The sequence below is a fragment of the Hoplias malabaricus genome, chromosome 8, assembly GCF_029633855.1.
Source record: "Hoplias malabaricus isolate fHopMal1 chromosome 8, fHopMal1.hap1, whole genome shotgun sequence".
In the NCBI taxonomy this organism is placed as follows: domain Eukaryota; kingdom Metazoa; phylum Chordata; class Actinopteri; order Characiformes; family Erythrinidae; genus Hoplias; species Hoplias malabaricus.
The window spans coordinates 7,226,533-7,244,688 of record NC_089807.1 but is presented as its reverse complement, the minus strand read 5'-3'; the positions used below and the strand labels follow the sequence as shown (position 1 = coordinate 7,244,688).

The 18,156-nt window shown below is 43.1% G+C and overlaps 1 protein-coding gene across 1 annotated transcript; it reads left to right on the top strand.

The window, feature by feature from the left end:
• The first annotated feature begins 1,548 nt into the window (after window positions 1-1,548).
• On the top strand, window positions 1,549-17,229 carry syf2 (SYF2 pre-mRNA-splicing factor). The gene is made up of 7 exons (XM_066679060.1): window positions 1,549-1,675; window positions 2,772-2,870; window positions 3,342-3,467; window positions 7,186-7,303; window positions 8,672-8,762; window positions 10,906-11,004; window positions 15,858-17,229. The coding sequence occupies exons 1-7, from the start codon at window positions 1,658-1,660 to the stop codon at window positions 16,021-16,023; spliced, it is 717 nt and encodes a 238-aa protein (XP_066535157.1). The 5' UTR covers window positions 1,549-1,657; the 3' UTR covers window positions 16,024-17,229.
• Window positions 17,230-18,156: the final 927 nt, after the last annotated feature.

Here is an 18,156-nt window from a genome sequence, read left to right as displayed (position 1 = left end):
TGAGACTTAAACTACCGCACTGAAACACTTAAGAGCATTCTTCATCCAGACATTTTCCAGCCCAAGACATGAAACAGAGAGTTAGAAACAAAGCTACATTTTTAAGAGAAACAGAAAAAGCTGGAAGTTACAGCTGTTTTAGAAAAATTAAATATTAATATTAATTGTAGTTCAGTACGTAAAGGTATGTGTTTATTGTGTTTTTAATGTATTTACTACAATAATTATTTATAAAACCATAATAATTAAGTTTGGATACTTACTTACACAACAGTTAGTGTCACTGTCACACAGCTGTGAATAAGTGTGAGTTACTGGGTGAGTGTGTGATGACCTGTGATGGAGTGACGGCCCGTCCAGGGTGTGTTCATGCCTTGTGCCCAGTGATTCTGGTGGGCAGTGATTCTGTGCACTGTCAGGCTGCGTGAGCCTCATGAGTGCAGGGTTTTCGGAGCTGTGCAGTTCAGCTCAGCACAGCCCGGCGGTGCACACCGACAAACGTGTTGACAATAATAACACATTTCTGAGAGAACACATTTCAGAGACTGGTGCTGGAGGAACAAAAAAGTTCTACACGGTTGGCCAGCTAACAGGCACACACCACAGCAGATGGTTTTCCAGCAAACTGAGGCTCAAAACATACATATTTAGAGATAAAGCCTTGACCCGTGAGCACAAACTCCAGTGAAAGGTCTTCTGAGTATTTTATCTGTTTTCAGCTTCATTTCTCTCTTTTAACTCAGTGCTAAACTCTGCTGTGGCTCTCTTAGATGCACAAAAATTAACTGTATGGCATTGTACTTAAAGACCCAAGACAGAAATTGGACACATCAACCACGTCATAAACGCCACCCATTAAAGATAACATGCACATTTTTAAATACCACGGTATTACAGTTACACTGCCCAATCCTAATTCATACATTCATCTTCTCTTATTGTTTTACCCTGCTCAGGATCCTGAAATTACTAAGCCTCACTCACTCACCCTGTCACTCACAACTATGGACACTTTCACATACTCATCCATTCACTTCCAGACACGCTCACACCTGTAGAAAACTTCACACAGCCATGTCACCTATCAGCAAGTGTGTTTGGCCTGTGGGAGTAAACCAGAGCACTGGGAGCAAACCCACACAGACACAAGGAAAACACACCACTCATGAGTAAAATAATGATTAAGAAAACTATATGGCAGTGTTTCTGTATGTAGCAGCAATGGTTACATTGTGACCAGGACATGCTATAGTCTCTGAATCTACAAGGTGGACCAGCGAGGTATGAGTGTCTAAAGAATGGACCGTGAATAGACACAGGGTACACACAACATACACACCACCACCACCACCATGTCAGCGTCACTGCTGCACTGAGAATGATCCCCCACCCAAATCACACTCTGTGGAGCTCCTGTAACGGTCCAGATGCCTGGCCATTTAAAAAAAAAAGGGTGAGAAGGGACTAACAAAGTATGTAGATCAATAGATGGACTACAGTCTGTAATTGTAGAACTACAAAATGCACCTGTATGAGTTTAGGAACAAGGAGGTGGTTTTATTGTTGTGCCGATGGGTAGGAACTATGTTTTTGTCCCAGGCGGATTTGAACCGATTTCAGCGGCGCACCGCGGTCTGTTGTGGAGAGCTGCTTTAACATGGCGTCCGGATCAGAGGTAAAAACATCTCACAAAACTCAACAAAACAGCAGTTTAAACCGCTTCAGTTCGATTAGTCTCTTCCGCGTTTACAATTTAAAGCGGTGTACTGTCGAGGAACGGTGTGAGTTGCGTTCTAATCGAATAAGGTCTTTAATATTTTGCTCTGTTTGTGTGTTCAGGACGCGTTAGCATGGAGGCTAAAGCTAGTAATAGCCGTTGGTTATGAAGTCTTTACTCCAGAATTCCTTTAAACGGCATTAAGATATTTAGATACCTCCAGTGATCCTAAATAATATTAATAATGACCACAATGAGAACAACCGACGTTAATTTCTACACTCAATGTTTATTCTCTCAGCTCCACTGACCACACAGGAGCACTTTGTAGTTCTACAATTACACACTGTAATTCATCTGTTGCTCTGCAAACTTTGTTAGCTCCCTTCCCCCCTGTCCCTCAGCGCTCAGGACCCCCACAGAGCAGGTGTGACGTGGTGGTGGATCATTCTCAGCGCTGCAGTGACACTGACGTGGTGGTGGTGTGTTAGTGTGTGTTGTGCTGGTGTAGAGTGGATCAGACACAGCAGTGCTGTCACTTCTCGCCTGAGAACAGTCCACTAACCAAAAATATCCAGGCTGTGTCCACTGATTAAGGACTAGAGGACAACCAACACACACTGTGCCCTATTGATTAATGGATTAGTGATGGGCTTTATGATCAATGCACAACCGTACAATTAAATTTGTCTTCTTAATTTAACTCTTCCATGGCACTAAACACACACACACACACTCATTAGTGATTAGCAGTGGGCTGCCATCGTCACGGCCAAGGGAGCATTTGGGTTTCAGGTGCCTTTCTCAAGGGCACTTCAGCCATGGATGTTCTCAGTGGTCGTGGGGATCCAAACGGCGACCTTCCGGTGCCAAGCACGGTCCTGATTTGTCCAATTAAAAAGGGTTCCTAGGGTCAGAGGAGCTGTAGTGTACAAACAAGGAGGTTGTAATTGTATGGCTGATCTGTGTACATTACTCATCTATAACCCGATCTATGGCTTCATCTTCAAGTGATTTAAAGATCCGTTTCTCTGTCGTGTTTTTTTGTGCAAAGGTATCTGCTCCAGTCAACGATGAGGAGCCCAGCGAAACTGTATCATCCCTGAAGAGAGAGGACAGGCTGAGGAAGTTCAGAGAGCTTCATTTCAAAAGGGTAAGACTAGAAATCACATTTACAGCATTTATCAGACACTCTTATCCAGAGTGACTCACAAAAGTACAAATAGGTTAGAGTCCAGTCTCCCTTTGAGCTCAGACACTGCCCGAACCAGTGCTGATACCTAGAGAGAACTAAACATAGTAAGCACAGTACAAAGCATCTAGTCAGTGCTCAGGCCTAGAAAGAAGTTAATTGCAGTATAAGTGTAGTACCGTCTGCTATAGTGGGTCATAAAGATATGGGTCTTCAGTCCGTGTTTGGAGACCGAGAGAGGGGCCGCTGTTGGCACAGCCAGTGGAAGTTCATTCCACCATCTTTTTTTCATAGTGTTCACAACATTGAAATTATTGCTTAAAGGTGAAATACACAAGGATCAAACTCCTCAGCAGCTGTGGATGTGCAAGAAGGGGAAGTAAGCGTATTACCGTCATCCAGGTTTCTTCTAGAATTCTCTTGTGTTTGCAGAACGAGGCCCGAAAGCTGAATCATCAGGAGGTGGTGGAGGAAGACAAGAGGCTGAAGCTTCCCTCAAACTGGGAGGCTAAGAAAGCCCGCCTCGAGTATGAGCTGATGGTCGACGAGAAGAAAAAAGTAAGTTGATGGCAAACATTCATTCATTATCTGTGACCCTTATCCAGTTCAGGGTCGCGGTGGGTCCAGAGTCTACCTGGAATCATTGGGCACGAGGCGGGAGCACACCCTGGAGGGGGCTTGATGACAAACATCATTAATTTTAGTACAGAAAAGAATGCTTTTTAAAAAAATAACACTGATTAGAGCTGCACCCCTCTGATACACTTGGCAATATTAGCACTGATATTCCGTACTTCTTTGTCCACACACTCAGTACAGACTTTTATATAGAAGAAATAGTGGTGTTTTCCCCTGTGTGGAACCTGCACGACTCAGCTCGGCTCTTTTACTTTTCCTGTGGCCAAATCTGATACCTGGTCCCTGTCACTCTGTACGTTTTAAGTCCCTGTTTACACCTGGTACGAATCGAGCCGTGTAGGCACTAGCTCATAGTGGAAAAATGACCAGATAAAAGCGAGTCGAGCCGTGCCAAGTTGAGTCAAGCCAATCGCATGCAGTGGAAAAGCACCGTAAAATGTCAACAGTTCTGTATAGTAAACAACAGTGGTGCATTATGGTACTAGCCCTGGGGAATCATGATTAGGTATGGCCTTTTTTTTTTTATAAATACCCCCCCCCCCCCCAATACTTGTTTGGCCAACACTTATTAAATATTCCTGATAAGAAATTACAAAACATATAGGCCATATCTCACTGGGTGTGCTGAAATGAATCTGGCTGTCTGTGTAAACAGGTGAGTACATGCAGATCAGCTCCAGTTTGTAATAGCGAATAGAAACGGTTAACGTTAACTCTGTAGTCAGTGCCCTCATGAAAAAAGAAATTCTGTATAAAAATGTTAGACTGGTGACTTATTCAAAATTGCAGCGTCACCTTAAAGGGGATGAGTTCACCCTCTTTTCCACAAGTGAACACAGCTCTGGGTCTTAATGAAGCACCTGTTTTGGTCAAAATATCAAAAGGATCAAACACCACAGCAGGTTTCAGCACCTTTTCCTTTAGTTGATAATGAGTGAGGGTTCGTTTGGTGGTTAGCTGGTGCTCAGATGGGGGTGGAATAATTCGAAAGGTCTTGGCGTAGTGAATAGTGCCATAGCTTAGTTGTGCAAAGTAGCAACAAAACCAGTAGAGCACGGAAGGTGAATGGTGGATCTGGGAATGACATCACACCCAAGCTGAGCGTGTTCCAGTTAAACCCTGTGCCACTTTTATCTTGTTCCCAGTTAGCATTGTTAGTGATACATTTTGATAACAGTGCGTTATATGATGTTCCATGCATTCAAACACCATGGAAACATGTTCACATACAGCAGTTGAACACAACCGTGTGCACGACTGATTTAATGCCACTCTAAACTGTAATAACACTACTGCTTTTGCACACTGTTGATGAGTGGATCCTGGATCCTGAACTCAGGCTGCGGAGGCTTTCTGAGTAGGACATCTGACTTGAGGCTGTTCCCGTTTAAATATTCTACTTGGAACTCTGAAAGTACGACATCCGAGTTCAGCTGGAGCGCAGCAGTAGCAGTTTACGGTGGAGTGGAACGTTTGAATGATCAGCCTCACAGTGAATCATTTACCTGATTTAAGAGCAGTGTTTCACCAGAAAGTTATGAAACCACACCAATCTCACTCAAGCTTATTTTATATGAACATATTTAAAACGTGTTTTTCTTTGTGTTGGTTTACAGTTCGTAGGCTTTAATTTGGAATCAGAATCGGAAATTAGCTGCTTTTACTTAAAACACTAGACTATCAAGGCAGGTTCACAACGTCTCTGCAGGACGTTTCTACGTACAGCTGAGTTCAAATGTTGGAATCAGTGGAGAGAGTGAGAGAGAGAGTGAGTTCCTGCTATTTATTAGTTGCTAAATATTTACTGCCGTGCCTGAGGCCTGTCTCATGAACCACACTGAACATCCAACAAACATGGCTGCGGTTGACTTTTATGATGACGATTTACAGCTCGGTGTTAACCCAGGTTTATCTACTGAAGCTGTGATTAAACACTACGTGAGCACACGGCAGCTTTTATGAAAACAGCAAGCCGTGTGAATTTAGTCGTTTTTTTTGTTTTGTTTTGATTTAAATGCCCAGTACATTTATTATTTATTTATTATATGAATATTTTTAAGCAAAAGTCGCTCCTTTCATAACTTCTGAGAATGCGCTAAATCTGTTTTTTCCATGTGATACTTTCCCATGAAATCCGGGCAGTATTATCCTTTTCATCAAAGGCCCTGTTTCTCTGTAAGCCTTTATTAAGCTGTATTTTACAGTTTAGTCTCATGAGATGAATTGAAATGCAACATTCTGCATGTGTATTTCCTCTTTACTGGTAGGAGAGTGCTTCAGTTGCTGACCTCATACAGCTTTAGGAATGGAGGGAACACTCTGCCTGTAAATGGCTGGATGGTGTTAGTGTAATAGACCACCAAGCATTACTATGCACATTCACTTATTAAAGCTGAAATGTGTGAGGTTTTAGTTAAAAGAAGTAGGATAATTGTGTGTGTGTGTGTGTGTGTGCGCGCGCAACAGCTAAAAAGTGAGAATGAGCTGGGTTCTGGTGTTTGTAAATGTTCAGACCTCGTTGTATATTTTTAAAAGCTAAGAGCTCTGGGTCAATTATTTGTGAGGCTTTGAGAGTATTTTATGAGCTGGTGGCACAGCAGGTAGTGTCACAGTCACACAGCTCCAGGGGCCTCCACACAACTCCACAATTCCCGCTCCGGGTGACTGTCTGTGAGGAGTGTGGTGTGTTCTCTCTGTGTCTGTGTGGGTTTCCTCCAGGTGACTGTCTGTGAGGAGTGTGGTGTGTTGTCCCTGTGTCTGCGTGGGTTTCCTCCGGGTGACTGTCTGTGAGGAGTGTGGTGTGTTTTCCCTGTGTCCGCGTGGGTTTCCTCCGGGTGACTGTCTGTGAGGAGTGTGGTGTGTTCTCTCTGTGTCTGCGTGGGTTTCCTCCAGGTGACTGTCTGTGAGGAGTGTGGTGTGTTGTCCCTGTGTCTGCGTGGGTTTCCTCCGGGTGACTGTCTGTGAGGAGTGTGGTGTGTTTTCCCCGTGTCCGTGTGGGTTTCCTCCCGCAGTCCAAAAACACACGTTGGTAGGTGGATTGGCGACTCAATAGTGTCCGTAGGTGTGAGTGTGTGAGTGAATGTGTGTGAGTGTGTGTGTGTTGCCCTGTGAAGGACTGGCGCCCCCTCTAGGGTGTATTCCCACCTTGCACCCAATGATTCCAGGTAGGCTCTGGACCCACCGCGACCCTGAACTGGATAAGGGTTACAGACAATGAATGAATGAATGAATGACTGAGACTTGATGACAGTAGTTGGTAATTCACTTCTGTCCTCAGAATTCTCGCATTCTTTTATGCCTTTGACTCTTCAATTTCTTGCATTTTTAAAATGTTTCAATTTGCACTTGCAGCGGTCAGACTGATCCGTATTCATTATCAAATTCATCCTCTTGGGGCCCAAACACAACTAGTGTTGTCAAATGTTGTTCCCTGTGCTGGGTGTACTTACACATTTCTACCAGAGAGGTCCCCAAAACTCCAAAAGTTGCTTAAATGCAGCTTTAAGGGCAGTTCATTCAGAGGTTAACAAAAATGTGTTATATTTTGATTTGTGAATGTGTCGTAGCGGTTCAGAACATTTAACTCACTATATTAGCACTGGTTCCCCTTTTAAACAATTTGATGTGTCTACGTTAGGAATGTGCTGCACGTGGGGAGGACTACGATCGCGTGAAACTGTTGGAGATCAGCGCTGAGGATGCTGAGCGATGGGAGAAGAAGAAGAAAAAGAAAAACCCTGACCCTGGCTTCTCAGGTAAAACTGGGTTATTGTGGTGGTCCAACCTCTTAAATTTAAAAGTAGCAATGTAGCCTTCATCCATCTTTTTCAAATGTTGCTGCTGATGTTTCTCTGTTGAGGAAAGGAGGCCATGTTACAGTCCCAGATTCAGAATGTGTCTGTGGTCCTTCACCAACCTCAGGAGCTGAGCTTACTGTAATAGAGCTGGCTCAGGTCACTTCAGTCTTTGAGTTTTCTTATTACTTCTTAAAGCCTTGTCTTTTTTAACAGTCAGAATAATTAATGTGAAATAAATCTGATTAGCAGAGTAAAAAACGGACCCATGTTCCGACTGCAGTCTAAAGTGAAATCATTTTCTTTAAATTAAAGTCCTGTCCTCTGTTTATAACCAAGAAGTCGAAGAAGATCTGGCTTTAATTCTGAGCGCTGGATGTAGAGCGCCAGACTGTTATTCAGTTGTGGTTGTGGTCAAGTGCACAGTGCAGAGTTTGGCCGTCTCTGATTGGTCTAACTCTGAGTATGTAAAAGTGAAATGTCCCCATTTAAACTGAAGACTTTGTTTTTGATAAAGCAGGATAAAAATTAGTGGCAGCTCTTTCACTTTTGAAACTCGAACTCTTTCAAACTGCAATTTCGGTGTAAAAACAATCTTGAGCGAAGATGAAGAATTCCTATTGTTAATATACAGAAAATGTAAATACTCTCTGACTAAATAAAAGCACATGTTTATCCTCAGATAAACGGCTAAAATCGTATCAGATATTGTTTTGAACCGAGACCAGGTGAAAACCAATGCCTTTAAAATGATACGCAGAACCAGCAGTTAAACCTAATCTTATAAAGTTGCAAAAATACAGAAGAATACAATTGAAAACATATTTTAAAATACAAAATCACCCAAAGGAACTCGTCAGTGTTTGTTGTGGGGTGAGAATCGGAGGCCGTCTGTTCTCTGGTACAGCACTAAATAGTGACTTGACACTAATGAGAACATGTTATTCAAAGGTGGACAAAGCTCCAGAATTGAGTCAGGAACACGGATGAATCTTAAAATGGGGCTGAATTCAAACGCTCTGTCGCGTGCACCCAGCTTAAGAGAGGATTAACATGTACTCTGTATAAAAGCCCTTGGTTGAACTGCGAGTTCCCCTTGAGCATGAGTCATTATTTCTCTCTGCAGTATGGCTGCCATGTGGCGAGATTAAAGGATGCAGAAATTAAACCATGCAGAGCTTATTTTTTGACACCTGTTTGTGATCGGTTCTGGTAATTGGGTAATTACAGTCTGCCCTCCATCTCTCACTCCTCTGTCATCTCTCTCTGGCTTTTATGTGATCATTTCATTTCTTCGTTCCTTTTCTTACTTCTCCTTTCTCTCCGCAGGATACGCCGAGGCCCAGCTGAGGCAATACCAGAGGCTCACCAAACAGATCCGGCCCGATATGGAGGAATATGAAAAACAGCGAGAGGAGTAGTAAGCATTAGCATCTGCAGAGTTATGCTGCAGCACTGGCGTTACACAATTCCTTTAGAGCAGAGGTATTCAGACTCTTTCCACTGGTGTTTTGAGAGCTTGGAGTCCTCCTCAACTGAAACAAACTGGTCACTGTGCAAAAACAAACACAGTTCACCTGTACAGGAGGTCCTCGGGTTAGCACGTCAGTCCCGAGTTACGATGTTTCGTGGTTACGATACACATCCCATTTACTGTATAAAGCCCTGTTTCAACTTAAGTGGTTTTGCGTCGTAAACATCGTAACGTGAAATTCGTGTGTGGTGTGCGCGGCGCGGCGGAAGAATACACGGTTACGCGGCTCGGGACCGAGGAGGATAGGTGATAGGAGGAGGATAAGCTCTTACAGTATGTCATTTATGTACAGTACGTACGTATGTTCCGACTTACACTGAAAATCAGTTTACGACGCGACGTAGGAACGGATCAACGTCGTAGTCGAGGACCCCCTGTACATTCACCCCATTTGTCCAGGATTTTTATTCTTTAATAGTAACATTCTACAAACTAAAATAAATTAAACAGACTCACGTGACTAGAAGAGCTTCTCCTCTTTTCTGCTCATGGGAACAGAACACACACTCCTGCTCTGGGGGGGGGGGGGGCTTTCTCTCCTCATCCAGTGGTCCATCAGCTAAAGTCCACGATGCTGCGTTTCTCACCTGACACTAATGATGACTCTCTATTATAAAAATTAAATAAATCACATTTTAAATTAGACCAGAGTATGACTAATGAGTCTTTTAGATATTTATTATTTGCAGTCTTACCCTATGCTCCCCATTGCAGTTTGAGTTGAATACCCCTGCTGTGTTTTGTATTTTATTATAGTGTTAACCTTTAGAAGTCATAGTTTTCACCGTCTTATCGTTGTTCTTAACATGTATTCTTCCCACAGCTGATTAAAGCAAGCTGACATAATCTCTCGGATTGAAATGCAGATTTTTAACCTTCTGTCCACACCAACTTCAGTTTGAGGGTTGAATTTATCGGCCACGTTTGTCTGTTACTGACATTCAAACAGATGGAAAGTCAGACGTCTCAGAACTGGAATACAGATTGAAAATTTAGTCTTAGCACAGTTCCTTATACAAGGAGGCAATTAATTTAATAATTCTATATTAATAAGAATGTTAAACACATACAGTGGAACCTCTACTAACCAGCGCTTACACTAACGAACTTTCCAATATACGAACCGGGCATTTGAAAATATTTTGCCTCCACCAACGAACCACTACTCTAGAAACAAACCCGATCCTCCGCCGAGTCGGCAGGGCAGGAAATGGCCACTGACCCAATAGATGCCCAATAGATTAGCACATTGTAGCTTTAGCAATTTAGCATTAGTGTAAATAGCAGACACTGAAATTCGTGCTAAGTTAAGCCGTATCTACGCTTCGTCTCCCCACATTCACCGCCTACTCTCCGTTATTCCACCCACCCCCCCACCTCCCGTCATACAGCCAGTGCCTGTGTTACTCCTCCAGCCAGTCGTCACGTCTTCAAGGTAGCGATGTGTAACCACTTACAACTTTATTATTTCTTTTTTATTACTGTTTCCACTGTATTTCTCTTTTATTTTTAGTAACGCTACATGTATTTTTACTAATTTGAGAGTGTTGTAAACATATATCAGTGCAGAAAGGGTGACTTTCGGGGGGTGGAACGCATTAATTGTTTTTCCATTATTTTAAATGGGGAAAATTGACTCGAGAAACGAACTTTTCCACTTACGAACCGGGTCACGGAACGGATCAAGTTCGTAAGTAGAGGTTCCACTGTACAAGAATCTTTAAATGGTTTGTCAGTCATTTGTAAAAGGGCATAAAAATATGTATGAAGCTGTGTAAAATCAGTGCCCATCACAATGACAGTAACTCCGCTTCTATGAGGTAATGTAAAGCTGCCCTTCATGCTTTAATTCATCGCTTTTGAAGATGTTTGTTAAACATAAAAGCGTTATTGCTGATTTCCGTCATGCTGTAGAGTAAATAATGAGGTCATGGTGTGATGACAGCGATCAGTGACGATAAACTTGGAGCTTTTATCGTCTAAACACAGCTTTAGACAATAACCTCCGCTCGTCTGTGTGTTTTCTCAGTGGTGAAGACTTCCACCCCACTTCCAACAGTCTGATCCACGGCACTCACGTTCCCTCCAAAGACGCCATCAACCGCATGCAGGAGGACATCGAGAAACAGTAAGGGAGGGAGAGGAGTGGGAAGTGTGTGTGTCTGTCTGTGTCACACAGAAGTGGTTGCGTGTGTGAAGATCTGGGGCATCTCCCATATTTCTTAATGGGCCACAATGGGCTTAATGTGCTGAAAGTTTCCCAGATAAAACCCAATGATCTTATCGGCTGTGAAGGCACTCCAGGCCCCACATATCTCAAACTCCATCACTTCGCTCATTTTCCACACTACTGAGTTGGTTTTTTGTTGTTGTTAATATGTTTCTTGGTGTTTTTTTTAATTATTATTCCTGGGTCTGTATTTGGCTGAATTATGGTTAGGTCTTAAAACAGAGAAGCACTATTCAGATTAGGTTTTCATGGGAAAGTGTAACTAGGGCTCGGCAGTATATCAGCTTATATAAAACGAGACAGCCGTGCCAGTGTTAAAGTCTTTCCTCTGTCACAGTCTGTGCCCAACCGTGGTCTCACTGTCCCTCTGCACGCAACCCCCCCCCCCCAACCCTTAATTATGGCACCGATTCTACTAACACTGCTTCAGGGAGGAACACTGTCTTCCCCATATTCATGCAACAAAAGCCCATTTCACATGTGAATGTTAAAGAAAATCGCTAGAGAAACTGTGGAGTATCGGGTCCGGAAATGTCCCGGAGTTGTCCTTTCACACAAGCAGCGCACAGTGGGAGATTTTCTGTGTGAGACGCATTCTCGCAGCCGGAAATTCTCAGGTGTCTCTTAGGTGCGTGTGCAGCTCTTGCAGGGAATACTCCTGAACATCACCGGCTGTATTCACACATGCGCTCTCTCAGAGCTTCTACTAGGGCAAGAGCAGGATGAAGTCCACGTAAAGTCCAGGACAAATGTTGCAGTCGTCTGTGTTCACAAACTCCGGATGGTTTCTGGGTTACTGTGCATGTGTGAACGGGACTGTGGTCACAGACACTGCTGTCCTCTTCTCACCAGGTCTAAAGTTGTTTCAGAATAAGTTTCCAAAGCCATGTTGCAGACTGTTCTCTTAATAGTAAAAGCAAGTGTACAAAAGTAAAACTAGTCGCCCTGGTTTTCCATAGGTTTTAGTTTTCTTGACACAAGCTTTGAGTAGAAACATCATGTTTCAGGTTTTATTAGACTTTTTTTGAGATTTCTTATTTTCTATTTTGTCAATAATATAACAAAATATACTTCATTTTCTGACAACAACAGAACAGTAATTATTTCTATGATTTACAGTTTGGATTTTAAAACAACAATCAAATAATCGTCCATTTTTCCCCCACACTCTTTTTAAATTAAAAGTAGCATTACCAAAAGAAATGTTTCCTTTAGCATTACCAGAAGAAAGTTTCCTTTATCATTAGCATTAGCTTTACCAAAAGAGGTTTCCTTTAGCATTAGCTTTACCAAAAGAGGTTTCCTTTAGCATTAGCTTTACCAAAAGAGGTTTCCTTTAGCATTAGCATTACCAGAAGAAAGTTTCCTTTAGCATTAGCATTAGCTTTACCAAAAGAGGTTTCCTTTAGCATTAGCTTTACCAAAAGAGGTTTCCTTTAGCATTAGCATTACCAAAAGAAAGTTTCCTTTGGCTTTAGCATAACCAAAAGAAGTTTCCTTTAGCATTAGCATAACCAAAAGAAGTTTCCTTTAGCATTAGCATTAGCTTTACCAAAAGAGGTTTCCTTTAGCATTACCAAAAGAAAGTTTCCTTTGGCTTTAGCATAACCAAAAGAAAGTTTCCTTTGGCTTTAGCATTGCCAAAAGAAAGTTTCCTTTCTTTGCATTTTATTTTGATCACAGTCTTTTGCTTTTAATAAAAGTGCTTGCAACACAATATGTTGTGTATCGACTTTCAGCCTAAACATACTAAGATAAGTTCTTGGGCCCATGTTCCCCAGCCATAGTTGGAGCTATAACTATAGCTGCGTGGTTTTGTTCTGTCCAAATTCACCATCTCTATCATTTTTACAGACTGTACACCCCGGTGTCTAACAGCGTTTACTTACTGTAAAAGAAGCTGTGACCTGGAGTCACGATGATTTATATTAGAATAAGTGTGATTTTAAATGGGTGTGTGTGTGGGTGGGGAGGGACGTGCAGTCAGAAAGGTATGATAATTCCTTCCTTAAGATACACACCACAGTTCCTAGGCACCTCGTCACTTTTCTGGAAAGGCTTTACACTTGAATACACCGGAATAATGCTGTCAGGATTTGAGGGCATTCAGCCACGTAAACATTAGTGAGGTCAACTACTGATGGTGGATGATTAGTTCTGGATCACGAACACCACAGTGGATGTGTGTGGGGGGTTTTTTTTACACTCATTAGTTCAGTTGGAAAGTTTTGAAGCACACGAAGCAATTAAGATAGACATATTTACATTATGGTGCCTCAGTTTCTGGCCAAATCTGTGTGTGCATTGGTCCTCTGTTTTGTATGTGTTTATCTCTAGCTATAGATGTGTAGATTTGTGTGCAAACACTACACTGGTGTGTGTGTGTGTAGTGGAGGGAGGATATGCTCTGCAGTAGATTAGACTCTTTCTGCTCTTCTGTTTTTTGGGGGAGCTGCTTTTAGCTCCTGTGAGAGATTATACAGGGTTGTGGCTGCCAGGGCATGACGCACAACCACACTTTGAAGATGTTCAAACAAACTAAGTCTGTGTTTGTGTGTGTGTGTGTGTGTGGTTAAAGAGGTGTATTTTATTGGGTTTAAAGACTGACACCATTAAAGTCACAAAGTCCAGCATTAGGTTTGTAATCCTCCTAAAACTAAGTGTGTCTGTGGTTAAAGACGTGTACCTTAAACACTTACATTTAAGCAGTACATTTAAACTTGAGTCAGGACCTTTCAGGGCTTCATACTGAGATTGTTTTAATGTCTAAAAGTTTGTAGATGTCCTGTGTAGTGAGTAAACACAGCTGGGCTTTGGGGGACTTGTGGACGGAGATGATTAATGAATATTGAAATCTATAGCCTTTACAGAAGAAAAGGAGATTTTATAGTAGCAAAGAATCTATCAAATGTCAATAACCTATGAGGAGTTTCTATTAGAGTAGGTTAACATTCAGTGATGAGGGCATTAGTGAGAGTCAGACGCTGATGTTGAATGATTAGTTCTGGAGCACTTTCACCACTCCAACTCTTCCCAGAGGTATTGAAGGGTGCAGTGCTCTGGTGTGTTACACCCCTCTTGCCCACACTGAGCATGCCTAAGCTAGGTTCATAAGCAGCCGTTCAAGAACATCCAGTAGAATTTGCTCATTATAATGTGTCTGCAAACATTTGGGCATGTTTTTTCTGTTGGAGCTGAAGCTCTGAATTATAATACTGAATTTCAGGGTGCAGTGTTTAAAAATTTAGATTGAATTAAATATATATATATATATATAGGGTGGCACGGTGGTGCAGCGGGTAGTTGTCGCAGTCACACAGCTCCGGGTGACTGTCTGTGAGAAGTGTGGTGTGTTCTCCCTGTGTCTGCGTGGGTTTCCTCCGGGTGACTGTCTGTGAGGAGTGTGGTGTGTTCTCCCCGTGTCTGCGTGGGTTTCCTCCGGGTGACTGTCTGTGAGGAGTGTGGTGTGTTCTCCCTGTGTCTGTGTGGGTGTCCTCCGGGTGACTGTCTGTGGGGAGTGTGGTGTGTTCTCCCTGTGTCTGCGTGGGTTTCCTCCGGGTGACTGTCTGTGTGGTGTGTTCTCCCTGTGTCTGCGTGGGTGTCCTCCGGGTGACTGTCTGTGAGGAGTGTGGTGTGTTCTCCCTGTGTCTGTGTGGGTTTCCTCCGGGTGACTGTCTGTGAGGAGTGTGGTGTGTTCTCCCCGTGTCTGCGTGGGTTTCCTCCGAGTGACTGTCTTTGAGGAGTGTGGTGTGTTCTCCCTGTGTCTGTGTGGGTTTCCTCTGGGTGACTGTCTGTGAGGAGTGTGGTGTGTTCTCCCTGTGTCTGTGTGGGTTTCCTCCGGGTGACTGTCTGTGAGGAGTGTGGTGTGTTCTCCCTGTGTCTGTGTGGGTTTCCTCCGGGTGACTGTCTGTGAGGAGTGTGGTGTGTTCTCCCCGTGTCTGCGTGGGTTTCCTCCGAGTGACTGTCTTTGAGGAGTGTGGTGTGTTCTCCCTGTGTCTGTGTGGGTTTCCTCCGGGTGACTGTCTGTGGGGAGTGTGGTGTATTCTCCGTGTCTGCGTGGGTTTCCTCCGGGTGACTGTCTGTGAGGAGTGTGGCGTGTTCTCCCCGTGTTCGTGTGGGTTTCCGCCTTTGGTCAAGGGTTAAATTGTGATGGTTATAATGTTTTGGTGGTTGCATCTCTGTGGGCTGTTCCTGGTGTGGAGTGGTTAGCACCATCAACAGTTGTCCAAGATACGCAGTGAACCAGCGACAGGGTCTGTAGTGCCAAACAGGTTTTGTCAGATCTACCAGAAGAGCTGCTGTAGCTTGGTACTGTCTTAACTTCTGAAAGAGTTAGTGCTGCTCTATAGAAATGGGTCAGAACATGTGCCCGGGCCGAGCCCTTGGCTCACTCATGCGTCACAGAACCTTGAGCATCCCTGTCCCTGTTCTCTGGTTGTGTGGTTCCTTGGACCTCACCAGGAACTTTTAAAATCCTAAATATGACTGTCACAGCATGCCTCAGATCCTTATATTTGTCCGTTTCCCCTCCTTCCAGCATTAACCTCTGACCCTTCTGAACTCACAGCATTATATATCCTCCACCATTTTAAAAGGCGCCGCTGCACCCAGATCATCAGTGTTATTCACTTCACCACAGCAGTGGTTTCAATCTTGTGAAATCTTAATTCCTGTGCACTGTACTCTACATAACTATGACCCAACGTCCCGACACTGTGTTAAAACAAGGCCCATCTTTATCCTCCTTCCAGAATCGAGAAGCGTTCCAAATACAGTCGCCGCAGAGCGTACAACGACGACGCCGACATCGACTACATCAACGAGAGGAACGCCAAGTTCAACAAGAAGGCAGAGCGCTTCTACGGCAAATACACGGCGGAGATTAAACAGAACCTGGAGAGAGGAACAGCAGTGTAGCCCCCAGCGCACTGTCATCACGGACCACTCTCTTCTGTCGTTATATAAAAGGGGGTGAACCTCTGTTGTGTGTGTGGCTTTCATTAACGTCGCTCCGTCTAAAAGCTGATGCATAAAAGGACTACGGTCAGTCTGTGTGTCATTTGATTTTTACCGAAGAAGCCTTCTGAAGGCAGGGCTTGTCATTTTCGTACAAATGCTGAACTGGATGCTCATTTCCTCAATTGTTTTCTGTGAACATTTTTATGTCGTCTTTAATAAAATACGATGCCCGTTTTTAACACGAGCCGTCTTTGCGGTCAGGCGTGGGGCAGCGTGGGAGAGAGAGAGAGAGGGAAAGGCTGAGCGTGAGAAGTCGACGCTTTCCTTTTTCTTCAGGGCGTGAAGAGGCTATGAGTTAAAGCATGTAGCCTTTGGAAAAGTGTCAGCGTGTAGGTACAGCGGGAGAAAACAATTCGCCAATTCAATTAGACCATTATCTCGCCTATCTCCCCATCAGGGCTAGATGCCTCCGAGCACCAAGATATCAGAGGGAGAGACTTGTGACCTGAACCAGCTTCAAAGTAGACTACAGCTGTTCCCAGGCTTCCTCGAGTCCCTCATTTCCCGTGTAACACTACCACAGTGTCCAAGCGCCTCCTAAAGGTAGAAGCTGGGGGTAGCAGTTCTCAGACAAGGTCATGGTTTGGTAGATGATCTGCTCGAAGGTGTACATCAGAATCAACCAAGACACGGCTACAGCTTTGATTAGTGTCATTAGGCAAAACATGGAGAACAGAGCTTTGATGTTGTATTAAATAGACAGCCAGTCCTGTTCAAAGATGGCCACCGCCGGTCTAATAACTTTAATTTCTAAGAGGGAAAAATAAATAGCACATTGTTTAGAGGGATGACCCTTCTCTTTGTTTTCTGATGGAACATTTTATATATAATCAACAGTACCTTTTTAAGAAAGTGAGTAAATACCTTTAATAAAAGTAATGTCTGCAGAAGTGTGTCTTCAGAAGTGTTTATTTTGACAAAAGAATACATTAAATATTAAGTGTACAAATGTTCAAAAGCATTATTAGGTAATGTGTAATTCACATTTCAAACATACCATTGCTCATACTTGTTGTCATGGTAACAAGCTTAGCATTAAAAATTACATTGTTCTTGTTTTAATTCAATTGTAAAGTTTTTTTATAAATATTTTTTTGTTTTGGGTTTGGGTTTTTTTGTAGAATAAAGACCAATGTCATTTTTAATGCTGTGCAACAATCGGCATAAAATTACAGCACACAAAAACAATGCTTATACCTTTGTACACTTAATAAAACCAACTGAATCAAGAAAAATGTTTCTTGGTGTTGCTTTTAAAGCAGAGGAAATGTATTGTTGTTTATGACCATTTCCTGTTTCACAGAGTTATAAATATGAGGTGAGACACAGGTAAAATCCCTTCATCATTCAGCAGCAAGCGCAAAACCCACAAACTCTCGGCTCAGATGAGAACAAAAAATCTGCTGAACCACAGAGATTAGAGAATGGCTATAAATACGTGGGCGATTGAACTGACCCCCAATCACAGCCGCAGTAAAGTCCCGAACCCACGGGTCAGGAGCTGGACGTATTGTCCTCTCTCACACCGAGGTGGATGCTGACGGAGCCGAATCGAAAACCAAAGGTCAGTTTCACAGCAGCAAAGTTCAGTTGCATCTTGGGGCTTTGCCATTTGACAGTGATCAACACCTCCTTTGTGACCGTGAGGTTTGGGACATGTTCCACGAAAAGAAGCCCTTCCTGAGACCAACAGTAATCCCAGCGTCTGAATTTAGAAGACCATTGGGATTATATCTGTACTTGTTCTGACCAGATGTGAGAAGAATAAAGTATTTTGGTCATGAACACCACCATCGATATCTTTTAGGAGGTAAGGGCTTCATGGTATGAAGAACAACACCTCAGACTCACTGTAAAAACATGGTGGTGGCCCTTTGATGACAGTGAGTCCAGTCATTACCGTAATGTTTTAACCGTGTTATTAAAGGAAACCTTATTTTGTTACTAAAGTCTTTATTTTTTTATCACGAGGCTTTCCCATTTGTTTAGAGTAACACTAGTTAGTATTTGTACCTTACATTTACAGCTTAA

Coding starts and splice junctions, on each gene's coding strand:
- syf2 (XM_066679060.1), top strand. Junction 2,871..3,341: donor GAGAGCTTCATTTCAAAAGG/GTAAGACTAGAA, acceptor TTGTGTTTGCAG/AACGAGGCCCGAAAGCTGAA. Junction 8,763..10,905: donor GAAAAACAGCGAGAGGAGTA/GTAAGCATTAGC, acceptor GTGTTTTCTCAG/TGGTGAAGACTTCCACCCCA.